Genomic DNA, 14,808 nt, shown 5'->3' with positions numbered 1-14,808 from the left:
GGCGCTCCTGCTGCCGCCATCTTGGTGGGCAGCCCCGCGGGCCTGGGCACGGCCACCGGTACCGGCAGCCCCAGCTCACGTCTTCCACAGACCCTAAAATACACAGACGCTGCCTTGGTGGTAAGCGCTAGCACGAGCAGCGGCAACCAATAGAAAATAAATGGAGGTAGTCACAAAGGCGCTGCTATCTATTGGCCATGACTTCAGTTGGTGCTGTCAATAGATTGATTTGCTCAGTGGCTGGCCGTAAGCTGGCCACGCAGAAGGGAAAAGGTGTGCCTCTCCAGCAGCAGCAGGCAGACGGCCCGAGTGTTAGGGCTCAGAAAAGAACGAGCAGCATTAAATCCATTAATTGCAGCGGCACGGCCCCGGCCCCTTGGACAACATCAGGCTGTAGCTGCTGTGCCTTGACGCCCCGCCGTTTAGATTCTCAAAAATATTAAACCACACTTCCAGCTCTGTGCTATGTGCTAATTTTGTTTTAAGAAACGATTTAGGCCGTGTTAAGAGGCTAATAAAAAGAAAATCTGTGAATCCTGTCCATCAATCAGCAGCGCCATTAGCTGCAGGCAGAGGAGCAGTTACAAATGGCCCGAGGAGCACACGGCGGTGAGCAGCCTGACCCCGGCTGGAGCAGGAGGGCTGCAACCTGAGCCAGGAGGGCGCGAATTCCTGCCCTGTGCCCCCCCTGCGCCGCACGGGGCGACCGTTAAGGAGGCTCAGGCCCGCGGCCCTGAGGGGAACCAACGCGCAGGGCTGCCCAGCCACAGAGCTGGAATGCGCCTTGCTTCTAGTGCCCGTTTGGTTAATATAGCTGAATTCCTTCAGCTAGACGTTAACATTGGTAATGGAGTCGTATTGCTCGTTAAAAGCACTAACACAGCAGTCTGCCTGCCTGTTTGGCTGCTGGCATGAAAAAGCAGATTGGGATCACCTCCGTCTTCCCATCAACTGACGGATTAATTTTACAGAGGTGCAGCTGACAACAACAGCATTTTCAGTTGCGTTGCTCCTTGTATTTGGTAGCGGTTTGCTGTTGTTGACAGGTCACAGTGATGATCTCAGACCAGAAAGGAAAAAAAAGAAAAAAAGCCCACATTTTTGCAGCTCCTCCATGCATGGGTGTTTTAAACAAACAGAGGTGCTAATAGCCTTTATCCTGCAGCCCCTTCGCAACAGAGCAGCTCCACACAAACCACTTCCATGCTGTCAGAGGCAACCTGCACTGCTTGGATACTACCAACTCAGTCCATGAGAAATAAAACAATGAGAACAGGAGAAAATACAGAATTCCTGACAGCACCAAAGGCTTTCTTTCATCCATCTGCACCAACAGCAGCACAGCAGTCTGACTGGCAAATCTTGACAGCAAGTAGAAAAACTGAAACTCAGAATCTGTATTTCTTGCCCCTTCTGGATCCTCATTACGCGGATTTGGAATGCACTGATCCAGAAGGGGACCGACAAATCTGAAGACCACTGTGACAATAAGCACTGGTCTCTGCCACTCCTTCATGCGGCACAACCCAAACTGACCTACATTGTTAAAAATACTTCTTGAAATAGGCACTAATGCAGTAAAAGACAAAGGTATTCATAGCAGCCTTGTTTTTAAGGGTTCATGTACTAATTCATAATGAATATTTTTATTTTGCACATCCACTCATTTTTCTGATTTCTTAAAGGTTGAATGTAGCTCTGTGATAGTAATATTTGAATAACATTGTTACCATGAAGTTCTTTATAAAATTGTTCAAATGATGGAAATTGAACGTTTCAAAAATCTCAGTAGCTCTTTTCCCACAAAATATTTTCTATACTGAATACGTCTTTTACAATAAGCAGATTTTCCAACTTTTTTTTTAAAGGAAGGGAAGATTACTATATTTCATATATATTTAGCATGTATATTTGTTTCAAAACTGACTTCCATGCAGAATAAATAAAAGCAAATAATTTGCTTTTTCTGTACTTCATCTTACACTGTGTGACAATTACATGCAAGTGTGCACACAGGAACAATGTGTAAGACTATTAAAAATTCAAACAAATCAGATTAATTCCAAATTAAATACCGACACATTTAAAAGATCAAAAAAAAAAAAAAAAAAAAAAGAGGGGATGGGGGGGGGGGAGGAGGGGGAAACAATGACAAACTTTCTACATGCTAACTTCTGTGGAAAAAAACCTGTACACTTCTTTATTCTCTTACATATTTTCAGTTAAATGAATATCTTCAGGTTAATCCTCTTTCAGACCTGAAATGCCAGGAATTTCAACATGTCCATAGAATTGGAAAGCTATACTTAAAATAACCAAGACCCTGGTGAAAAGAAACAAAGGAAGTCAGTGGAATATTTTCAGTCATGTAAGGTGTAAATAAAAGCAGTCACATTTCTCTTAACATGCTTTTCAGTTTAATGTGCTACATGAAATTTAGAAGAGTATTCAGTAACGTGGTAAATTCATAAAAATGTAGTTATTAGAAATGACTATTATTCAAATATACTGCACTTCATTTGCTATTATATAATTACCTTTGGGATAATTTTAAAGGTTGTGAAACACTAGCAAACATTAGTAAAAACATCTATATTGAATGATAGTTGGCAGACACAAAAATCAACCACAGCCAACCTCACCTAGAAAAGTTTGATCACATAAATGTATCTAATCTCCCAAACAAAACTGTCAGGAAAGAAAAAATCCTTGAGAAAAATTGTTCTTACAGTAACTTCTTGACCATTTTGCCACCGATTTCACCAGGCTCAACACTTACTCTCTTAATATTAGTAACAATTGGACCCTGAAGTATTTCAAAAGTATCCTGTACTTTTAAAATGCAAGTCAAGTAGAAGGAGGGAGGACAAAGCAGAAACAAAGCAAAGGTTTACCAGTTCTTAACAATTTACCATGTAGATTATGTTCATTGTCCTAAAACCAGAAATATTATAACACAACTAAATTATTTCATGCCTACTGCCTCAATAATTCTCAAGAAGCTAAAATATACCATAGGTGCATTTCACGACATATACTGTGGTCAAAGCTGTTTTAATTCCCTTGTTTTCTAAGAGGTTCATATTACTAATAAAGAATCTATATTAAATTACAGATACATGGAAAACAAATTATAAGTAAGCAAAGAATTGTTTTATCGAGAGCAGTACTGACAGAAACAATTACTGACTCGTATAAACAACTATTTATACATAGATCACAAAACTTTAAACACTGAGTACACTATGAAGCAGTGAACACCAAAATAATTTTTGAAGAAGGACACTGCTCCAACTGTAGCCATTTTAACATAACCTTGGTCCATTTACAGTTGTTTCCAGTTAAATAATAGTTCTTCCTCAGATGACCATTTTTCAGTGTGAAGAAAGTTAGCAATAAATCCATGTAAGCATGCATGGAGTTGGCTATCGGTTTCCAGTAAGACTGCAATCATTTTCAGTTGAAAAAAAAACTGCTATAGCAAAAGAATGAGACAACCGACAAAAATGGAACAAAACCCCAAAAACACAGAATTGCTTAATGAAGATTAATGTAACAATTCTGAGGAAAAAGAATCCATCAGCTATACTGTTATATTGCTGTATAAGTAACAAGGATACTGATGTCTTGCAAAAATGCTAAACAATCATTGAATGCAAGATGTCAAATACATTTTTATTTTGTATAAACTTCTTTGCTAAATTCTGATGAAAAAATATAAAAATAGATCAAATTTAATGGAACCTTTTCAACTGGAATGTTTTGAATTTAAATAAATGTAAAGCATTTTCCTACTGGATAGATCATCATATTTAGATTTTGCTTTAAAAAAAAACAAAAAAAAACCAAAAAAAAACCCAAACAACTTTTTGAGGCCAAGGTGGCACTGCCACCAGGAGAATCTGATAGTCTTCTTTCTCGATGCAGATAATGGTCTATAGCCCAGGAGAACTACTTGGCCATGCAAATAAAAAGGAAGCTGTAGTATTTACTGCTGTGTTAAATGTTACCAGAAACACAAATTAACACAAGATAAAAAATTTTCAAAATTGGATGACAGATTTTATTCTTCTTAAGTACCATATTTCTGTCTGAAAATCCTGAATACAAGTTTCAACTTGACAGTGTACCTCATAAAATCTTTGCTCTTTACCACCTACAGCCCAATCCCACAATTATTTCTGTGTGCGTAGTGCTGATAAAGTCAACAGTGACATGCAGAATTCAAAAACAAGTGAACTCTTTTTCCACGTATTTGCCTTTAACCCAGATCACCTTACAATTAATGTTTGTCTTTTTTTAATCACTAATTCCTCAAGCCAGTTAAAAACAAGTTATTTCACTCTTATCTTTGTTTCTGTGTTGCATTAATTTCTTGACCAGAAGCACATACAATGCTCAGGATGCACTGCTCAGTGTCCTGTTAGTTAAATTAACATCCACAGTTCAGACAAACTTCTCATATATGAGAAACCATGCATTCACAGTCCCCACCTTGTAGGGTTAACTTCCACCCTACATTTCCTAACCATAAAACAGTTTTGTAACAAAACACCTTAAGTGAAATCATTAAGCAAAAGTGATTCTGATTCATGTAAAACATCTATTAAAAATGTTACATGCTTTCTTTAACTAACACAGAAGCAACAGGGCAGACAAACAAAACATTTGGCATAGCCAAATGAGAATTTAATTACTGCAGTGGAGAGCTGTTAAACACTGTGGTGAAATGGAAACTTTTTGACTAAATGCATCCACAGATATTTGAGGACTATATTGTACTCCCCAGCTGCCCACTCCCACCTCTCTGAAAAGGGAATTCAGCTACTTCTTTGTAAGTCAGTGCCCATCCTTATGCCTAGGCAGGAGATCTGCATGTTTGAAGGGGTGCCTTCAAACCCCTGGAGGGTTCCCATCCTTCTTGTGAACAGGTGCTGTAGTTACAAAGTTTTTCAGATTTCTTTTTTCCAGCACCTCCTGCATCCTATTAGCCCTGCAAGAAATCATAAGACCAGAGCCTCTGATTTTTGGGTGGCCTCAAATTTCTCTGGATTACTGAATAGTTGTTCAAGATTCCAAGGTGCTTTAGCTGAATGAGTGAACTTAATTCCCCTTCAACAGAGCTTGTGAGCACACATAGTAAGGGCTCTTTTTAAAACCAGAGCATTTCACATATTTATTTGACCACACTTTCCTCTATGATGGAAAGGCTTAGGACTGAACAATTTTTCAATAAATTGTTAGACAGATGATCAGCCCAAGAACTTTGCATTGAAGTAGCTTGACAGAGCAGTGGTCAAGTCAATTTAGCTATGCAAGCCATTAAATATTATACATTCACATTACCAAAAAGAGCTTATTGTGAAAATTACGTACAAGTTACAGAATTGTCAAGCTCATGTATATACATTACTTAAGCTGCATAATTTCAAGGAAAGGCTGGATGTTGTGCTGAGGGACATGGTTTAGTGGGAGCTATTGGGAATAGGTGAACGGTTGGACTGGATGATCTTGAAGGTCTTTTCCAACCTTGGTGATTCTATGAATTTAACTTTTAATTAAGCAGAACTGAAGCAAGCCCTAGCATGGCCCTCAAGTTTTGGAGCATAAAAAGCACGCTTGTGCATTCAACAAAACAAAACCAACCACTGAAATGAAATACTTCCAGTAAGAACATTCATATGATTCGCTTAAAATCCACCCCTATTGCTGCCCAGTTTGTTGAACAAGTCCCACAGGTCAATGGGACCACTTCACATGAGAAGACTGAGTAGAGTTTGCCCCACCAGCACTGTAATTTCCCCAAGAAAAGAAGGGTTGTAATAATTCAATTATATTAAGGACGAGTTTCTGTCTTTTCTGTTGAAAACATTCTTGAATTTGTATTCACCTGATGTATTAACTGCTACATATATACACACATACACATATATATACACTCTGTATCTGAGACAGCCTGCAGTGAGCAGGAATGGCAGTGATTCTTTGATCTTACTCCACTTCCGTTAACAAGTGGCTAATTCTCAGAACGCACAACCTGCGTGCCTCAGACCAGGTAATTTAGCAGCGCAAAGCAGCAATCTCCCTTAAGTACTGGCAGTAGTCAGTGGTCTATTCATAAAGTCTAAGGAAGTCAGGTTGTGTCTTTCAGGTACATTCTAGATTAAGAAAGTTATCTATTTCTTGTATTACTAATAGAATTAGTCTAATATAAAGAAAATACTGCACGTGGTCAGAAGGAGCATTTTAAAATACCCTATTTCTACCAAGATAGCATTATTACAAACGCTCATAAAAACAACTGAGATTTCGGTTACTAACTTGAAAAACAGTTATAAAATGAAATACCTTTAAAAGTTATAGCGCAGGTACACTATAAAGAGATTTTGAAGGCACCTGTACTTGAAAACAACCATGTTCGTGTTTGTTATAGCCTCCCTACAGAACACAAGGACTATCCTTTTTCACCCTCAGTTTCAATCCAGAGTTTATTTTGGTACATGACTTTATAACTTTCATTCCTTATGGTTCTATAATACAAATATCAAAGTGGCCTCAAGTGGTACTCTAGTAAAAGCAATCTAGGACAAAAACATCCCTCAACACTGCATATCTGTAAATTACTATGACTAATTGGATGAGAACAGATTATTTTTGAGAGGAAAGCTGCTGTTGGCTATATTCATATTTGCTATTGCAGAATGTATGATGCGGTATTTGATGGAATATTACTTATGAATTCATCTACATAATCTGATACTTCAAATACTGACTATACATGTAGTCACTCAGATATAATTATAACAGGTGAAAATACTTGCCTATGATGCTAGCCAGCCCAAAGCACACCTCCCACTGCCCTCCTTCCTGAAATGTAATTCTAGCACTAATCTTTGGAGTAAGAAGTATGTGTGATTTTCTTGAGTACTGTAATGACATGAGAGCCAAAATATACTTCACACTCTCAGAGATACAACTTTTAAATTACTGGTATCTTTAACTTTCAAAGTTATAAACACAAGATAACTAATTAGGAAGCTATATTTTTCAGACTGTGAAGGAATTCATAATTAATTTCATCACAGCTCTTATTTATCCGCTAAAAAGATACACCCAAGTTATTATGAACATCCCCTACTGTTTTACTTCTGTTTCATAAAAGAAACACACATTATTGTCATCACCATAAAACTGCATTCATTACATTTCAATGTCAGAGCTTACCTGTAAATAGTAAAAAACAAAAGCAAACAAAAAGTTCACAAAAAAAAAAAAGCAACTGATCTGAAGTGGAGCCCAAAGAAGATCCTTGAAATATTCCATTTCCAAGGGGAACTCAAACTCGTACCCATTCCAGTACCCACAGCGTCCATTTTCTTGAGAAGTCACTAAGACTTTCATTATCACTACACTGCTGAAGATAATACTAATTCTGCTATTTTGCACCAGAGGACACTGCAGTTTCATCCACTTTTCTGCAACAGTAGCTTCAAACTTTTACCTTCACCTTAACTTCATAACTGCTTTTGTTTGCATCCTGGCCACCCTTCCTCAGTGCCAGTACTGCCTACACTTAACTGTGGGAATCAAGGGGTTTCTCAGGTATGAAAACTGATGAGAATCAGATGTGAATAACATTTCCTCAGCCTGTTCACCATACAGCTTCACAAACACTTATGCTAGCCCAACAGGGAGAGTGCTATAAAAGCTCCTGAAGCTTATTTAAGCAGTAGCGCCGCCAAATGTAAAACTGTGGCTGTAGGACCCCCGCCAAGAAGGGTGGCTGTAGGAGTTTCAACCTCCACCTGTTCACCACACTGCTACTGCAAAGACAATTCAGCTGCTTGCAGAGCAGCTGCTGACCTGCTGCATGTTACAGCTTTGCATGTTAAGAAAAATCAAAATCAGTGCCAGTTTCCCTTAATACAGCAGACTGTAAGACTCGCAGCAGTTTCCACAGCTGCTATGCAAGCAGCTGAGCCATCTCTGGGGTGGGATCTGGAATTCACTCTAGCCATCTCCCAGGAAGTTAACCCTCATTTTAAGCCAGGAACATCCAGGATAATTAGAAAAATTCTGGACATCAGTTTTTTTCCCACTAAATACATTCAATCAATCAGAACCACCTCCCAGGCCACCATGGAGAGGTGATGACTGATACAAAGCTATTTAAGGATTCATTATTTTACCAACGATAACCAGCAAGTAAAAGCTTCTTGTCCAGGGAAAATAACTGTCCCTTAATAAGAGCTGATTATAGTAACTTTGTATTAGCCATGATAGCTTTCAGCTGATTTAAAAAGTAGTAAGAGCACCCTTAAATGCAGAGAATGAAAAACATAAACAGTCTACCCTTTTTTGAGAAGCATCATAAATGGTCTTTATTCTCCAGTTCCTAGGTTCCTAACATCTTACTTAAGTCTTTATATTCACTTTTATACACCTCTTGAAAACTCCATGGGCCTAATTTTGCTTCCACAGATGTAACCAGGGAAAGATTACAGCCTTTACTGGAATGGGTTACGTAAGGACAACGAGTAAAACAACACTTGTCTAAGAAGTATAAGTTGTAACTGTGTAAAACAAAAATCAGAATGGGTCTAGAAGTACTTAATGCCTTAGGAATCTGATTGCAAACTAGGACAAGGATAACATTCTTCCCATTTTGACAATTCCATTTCCTTTTAGCTTAGTTCCTATATCTGCTTTGGTATCTTCTGTTTGTGCCTCAGACAAAATATCCTCTTCCTCCCAGCACCCCAACCCCTGTGCACAGTTTCCTCAGTCCTGAAGAAAAGGATAGCATGGTCTGGAAGGGTTTGTTTGTCAAAGAAGGAAATTTCTCTTAAGATAAAATAGTTCCACTGCAAGCCCCTGTCTGTAGAGCATTTATAATTTTTCCTTGTGAACACAATGTTTAAACTTGTTCAGCAAAATCTGATCTGGCCCTAAACCATTTAGATTTAATGGAACTTTTCACTTAAGTACTATATATATCTGCAGATAAAAATGCACTGTAACGTTGGTTTTAGATGTAAATAGATGAAATCTGGAAGGTATTTTCACAGATGGCAATTCCATAACTTCAATACCAAAAGTTTCCTCAGTCAACTGTCTTAAATCTTCAAGCTCTTAGTGAAGTATTTTGCCATCTGTCTATGCATCCATAGATAGGACTCAAAGCATAGGACTTGCACTAATTAGCAGTCGAAGAGCAAAATAAATAAAGAAATTCCAAACAATGCTGTGCTGCAGTGCACCACAAACACACAGTCCACGTAATTTAACTTTCTCTGTACGCTTCAGAGTCTTCTGTGTTGTGCCTCGCCTGCTGAGGCACCAAAGCTGAGGCTCCAGCTCCCATCGTAGCTTCTACGTGCGGTGGGTCTGCTGAACACACACACCTTCAGAGTAGGTCTCATCTCTGCCGGATCTCTGATACATGTGCTCACTGCAGACACGTTTACCCCGCATTCACTTCCTTCCTCAGCTTCCCTCTCTAAATCCTGCTAGTCACTTTTGTTTTGATTAGAACTGGGCTTGCCTGGACCCTGGTAGAAGTCAAGTTTGCAACAAAAGACTCTGCATGGAAACCTCTGTACTTCAAAGGGGGCACTGCTATGTCACATTTAACAACAAGCAGCAAGGTAATATTGATCCCTCTTGCTCGCCCAGAACTTCCAGTTACTCTGAACTACTAAGTAGCTTTTGCAGGCTCCTACCACGATGATGCAGTAATGGAAAATATACGCTGGATAAATGAAATCATTCTTGTGAAAGCACAAAATCATGTGTCATAGAAATTGAAAAAGTCAGTGCTAAATGCATTATGCCACGTTCAACCTTATCTTAGAAGAAGTTAAACTGTGGCTAAAAAATATGAGGACTTTAAAGATGAGGCGTCTGATTCATCATCAAAAAGAACATTTTGCCAAATTAAAGGAAGAGTTTTTAGGCACTGCTTATGCATCTTAGTTGAACAGGCTCAGTAATTTTCCCTCTTTCTTTTGTTACAGGTACTTGCAACAGTAACATACAAGAACAAAACTTATAACCTACAAACAACAGTGCAGTTCAGAACACTGTAAGAAAGACTCACTGCAAGAAAAAAAAGGTTGTCTCCTATTGTTATCAGATCTTGCAGTAACAGTAACTTGCAGCAGCCATAAGAAAGTTCAGATGAAAGTGAGAAATTTCAAACCAGCCATGTTTCTTTTAATGAGAAAACAAAATACACCGACTCCTGCATGCTGCTCCTCCCTTCCTTCCTCTCCCCATCTCATAAAAGAGGATCCCAAAGAAGGATCACGTTTAAGGTCCCAGTTGAGAAATCCTAGATCAAACTCTCAATGTGGAAAGAATTTGGACTATAGTCAGGTCCAAGAAAACATGTTCTAAACTCATCAACCCACCCCATCTTGAGAAAACACATTTCTCAGAACATGAAATTACAACCCTTGAAATTCACAAACATTTAATTCCATCTATTTACATTCAGCACCCTACTCTTCAGTATCATCTTTAACATACGTGCTTCGTGCTTAAAGAAAAATATATTTCTCTAGCAATCTATACAAAACACGCTTAGAAAACATCCACAGCATTTACACTGTGCTGCCAGAATTTAGCAAGTTACACTTACTGAAGTTGCTTGTACAATTTTGAACATGCAATTGAACATCTTTCTTCTATCAAAGCTTAAATTCTTCTTAGTTCTCAGCAGTGAAGACTTTTTGCATGTGCATAACAGAAGGTTTGCACTCACTTCCCTCCTCCAGTCTGTTTCACCCCTTGACAAAGAAATCATCTAAAATTTAGCAAGAGCTGTTCACACGACTCTGTGCAGAATCCCATCACAAAAGAGAAGTGAGCTATATTATTCACTCCATGCTAACCTATTAAAAGTCCAAAATGACAAACTCCAAACAAAATTCAGTGAGGTGCACACTGTCATTGGCTTGTCTTAAAAGTACTTTTATACCATACTGAATAACCTTAACGCATGACAAAATATAAACCATCAGAATAAAGCTATTTTAAAAAGAGAGGGAGGAGGGGGAGCAGGAGAGTAAATGTTTGTAGACATGCCTTATATACATTGCACAAACACGCAGACGCCCATATATAATCACTGACATGTTTCTGCCCGAAACAACGCATCTAACTGCAGGTACCTCATTACCCGAATGGTAACAACCACCTAAAGGTAGTTTGGAGAAAATCAATCACAATGATTAGTACTGTAGGAAGGACTTAAAAGGTAGAGTTAAAAACCCAGTGCTGCAGCTGTTCTACGACCAGAATTTTCACTGAGTGAAAAAGAAGAGGGGGTTTCAACACAAGCCTTGTCTGCTAAAAATAGTTATCAATATAATTGTGTAATTAGTGAAGCACTGATGCTACAAAAACACGACTGCAATCTGCACACAACCAAGGCTTAACTCCATGAAGAAAGAAAAATCATTCATTGCAAGCTCAAAAAACTGGGCATAATGAGCTTAAACTATTACAAGAATTTTGACTCAACATCCAAGCAGTTTTTGCTCACAGCAAGATCTCATAAGCTGAACATAATCTTACCAAGAAAAGGTAAAGATGAAGCAATGAAAACATTGCTGCAGGTTTCAAGCTAGCTTTAATCTGACTTGTAGCAAGGTAGAGGCTTCTTTCCTCTACTTAAACTGATTCTGTAAAATTATTGTAGTAGCTAGAAACATTGCAGAAGGGTGAATGCACACAGAACAGCGTGCATGCTTAAATGATGAACTGTTTTCAAAGCAGTTTCTAACAGCAATATTTTGCTTCAACAGATTAATAAACTCACATCTTTGCCTTGAAAGGAACAGTTCGCATGAGCAAATTTTTCAAATGAATGAAGCTAGTAAGAATAGGGTCCTATCAAGCAACCCACTCTGCTGTAAAAGCCGTACTGTAAAATAACTTCACTGATTTTTCAGAGACATTTTTATGCGCCGGCTGCTACTGGCACCATCGGTCAGGCAGCAGCTAACACACGGCAATCCGTACACCAATACAAATTATCTAAATTGTATTCTGAACCAAAGTAGATGCTGCTTCTCTGCATCTCTTTAACTAGAAAAAAAAACATCTACTTTTAACTGATGGAAGGAAGATAATGTAAATATGAAGTTCATGCACACTGCAGGTTTTGACAGAAAGAAAAAAAAAAAGCGAGGAACGTATCTTTGTTCAGAGAGCAATCCCTTGCAGAACGTTAATAAATTCCCTGAGGCATATCTCTGAGGAATGCTCAAAAGGACTGAGGCACACAGCCTATGCACAGTGAAAGAAGCCATTTTTCATTGCATTTGGCATTACAACCTGAGAATATTGATAAACTGTAAGTTGCTGAAGTGTCAACAAATACTTTTAATATATCCTGCCTCTAGAAAACTGCATCCTTTCAGGGAGAGGAAACAACAGAACAGAGAACTCCACATTCACTATGCTTGTTTTTGTTTTTTTTTTTTTTAATTTTTTATTATTTTCTACAGCTACTGTACATTGTAAGACAGTACACCATGCCCAGCATTACTCAATTGCATCATGTTATCAACTCTTCTGCATTTTCACAGCTCTAAGAATATCACTGTTTCCAAATGTATCTTTTTATTAATATTGCTGCTGTTCAATAACATGTAGTAAAAAAAAAAAATTAAAAAACAAAAAATCCCCTTCATTTATCTATGAAGTAAATTTATGGAATTGCTAAGACAAATGCTGTTACTTAAAAACGTGGGAAGAAGGGAAGATGGTGGGGGGAAGCAGGAAGAATGCTCTTATTTAAGTATATTGTTAATTCAGTTTAAACAACAACAGAAAAAAGCAAAATAGCAGTAGCTAAGTGAGAAGGCATTTATATGCCAGTACAAAGTCAGAACTGCAACGATGTAATAAATTCACTATTTAATTCCATGCTTGGCCCATAATTCCAAGTGCAAACAGCTGATACTGATTGCCAAGAGCTTAAGCACAGGGTATGCGTAACACTGTGAGGTCACAAAGAACACAACATGCCACAGCAGCACTGCCTGCAAATTTGAGTCACCCTTAAACGTATTCCTTGAGAAAGCCTGGTGAAAGACAGCACAAACAGACACCAAACAGAATAGAGAAATGGAACTGCTGTCCCCTCATGAACCAACCCTCTCTCCTTCAATACAAATGTCATAGAAAATGGACAACCATGCCAAAAGTTAAGGGGCCTTTCTGCCTCCTTGGCATGCCCCTGGCTAACCTTGAACGGTCCCATGCCCATCTCATATGGGCTCTGAGCACTCGAGACCCAGGAAAATCTGCATGCACCTTTTCCACAAACCACTGAACGTGGGAAAAGCTCCTCTGGGGTCACAGCTTTGTGGACAACCTCCATCCAAAGGCACCCTGCCATAAGTGCTCACACTCACGCTGATGTGCTTAGAAACAAACCAGTAGCCACAGGCCTCTTCCCCAAAGCCTTAGAAAGCTTTTGGTTCACTTTGTCATCACTGCAGTGGTTGGTTTGGGGTTTTTTTTTTCTGGAAGGGAGTATTTAAAACTCAGCCAAAGCAACCCCACGTTCCAGTGTAGCACCACTGGGACACTCTCAGGCCTGAATTACTGCAAAACAACACCGTAACGATGTCTTAATTTCACTGACTGATCTCAAATGCGCTTTTAAAAAGCAATTCGAGGTTTACAATCAGTGTTTTAAAACGCATTCAAATGTTACCTAAACGAAAAGTGTATTTATTTCTTCTTTCGGGAGTCTGCTTTTAAGCACTTCCAAGGAAAACCATCTCCAGCTGCAGAGCACAAGCCAACAAGCCATTTATCCCAGCAGCACGCTGTCCATTGAACTTACCCAAGGCAACTCTGTAATTACGGATGCTCCCAAATACCGAGGGAGCCACGTTACTTGCCTACGCGTGAGCCCACAGCCCTGCTGCACCCAACCAAAGAGGAGAAAAGACAGAAAAGGCTCTTACTTGGTGCACAAAGACATCAACCGGGGACTCCAAGGGGCTTCCCTCTCGGCTGCTCATGGAGATGAACCCGAATCCCATCCTCACATTGAACCATTTGCAGTGGCCGGCTCCGTGCCAAAGCGGGGATTCCTCCTCCTCCTCGTGCTCCGGCAGCCGCACGGGCTCCTCACCGCCTTTACTCGCCCCTGCTGAGGGAGAGGGGGCAGGGGAAGAGAGAAGGAGAAAGATGCAAAGAGGAGTTAAATTCTGGGAACATCCTTTGGCCAACGCGTAAATTAGTTACTAAAGAAGAAAGAAAGAAAAAAAGAAAGAAACGCGAACGAAACGCGGTGAGAGCAAGCTGCGGCAGAAGCCCGTTTGCTGCTGAGTAAGGAAGCAGGCAGTCAGCTCTCAAAACGCGTCCACCGGAGGCCTCGGCTCGGCTCAGCCTCGGCCCGACCCCTCTCGCCACCACCGCTCCATCCGCGGCCCCATCCCGGCCCTCGGACGTTACTTGGGTGTTGCTGCTTTAAGACCGATCCCATTTCCCGAGCGCGGCTCCCGGCCCAATCAGTCCCTCCTGGCGCGGCGCGGGCGGACGGGGGGGGCTGTACTGCCGGCTACGGCACGTGCGGCGCGGCGACCGCCGCTCCCCAGCGTGTGCCCATCGCTCCACGGAACGCGCTCCGGGCGGCGGCCGGGACAGGTGTAGGGGCGCGCTCTCATCCCGCCGCCGGGACGGGGCCCGGGCGGACGGAGTCGGCGGACAATGGCCCCCGGGAGCCGCTCGGGGCTGAATGGGAGGGGGCGGTCCGCGGCGGTCCGGAACAATGAGACCGCG

The 14,808-nt window shown here is 40.3% G+C and overlaps 1 protein-coding gene across 6 annotated transcripts in view; it reads right to left on the bottom strand.

Annotated features, from left to right (window-relative positions):
* LIN28B (lin-28 homolog B) overlaps window positions 1-14,808 on the bottom strand; it is a 90,940-nt gene that overhangs the window by 62,978 nt on the left and 13,154 nt on the right. For 3 of the 6 annotated variants that reach the window (XM_048937126.1, XM_048937127.1, XM_048937130.1), the window contains one exon: window positions 13,989-14,176. In XM_048937126.1, the coding sequence (XP_048793083.1) occupies window positions 13,989-14,176 (188 nt within the window). Of the gene's footprint in view, window positions 1-13,988; window positions 14,177-14,481; window positions 14,581-14,808 lie in introns of those variants that run through there. The other 3 variants (XM_048937128.1, XM_048937131.1, XM_048937129.1) reach the window with 2 other exon arrangements.

The sequence above is a fragment of the Lagopus muta genome, chromosome 2 (assembly GCF_023343835.1).
Source record: "Lagopus muta isolate bLagMut1 chromosome 2, bLagMut1 primary, whole genome shotgun sequence".
Classification (NCBI taxonomy): domain Eukaryota; kingdom Metazoa; phylum Chordata; class Aves; order Galliformes; family Phasianidae; genus Lagopus; species Lagopus muta.
Note: the sequence above shows the minus strand (reverse complement) of the source record. Positions and strands in the feature narration are given on the sequence as shown.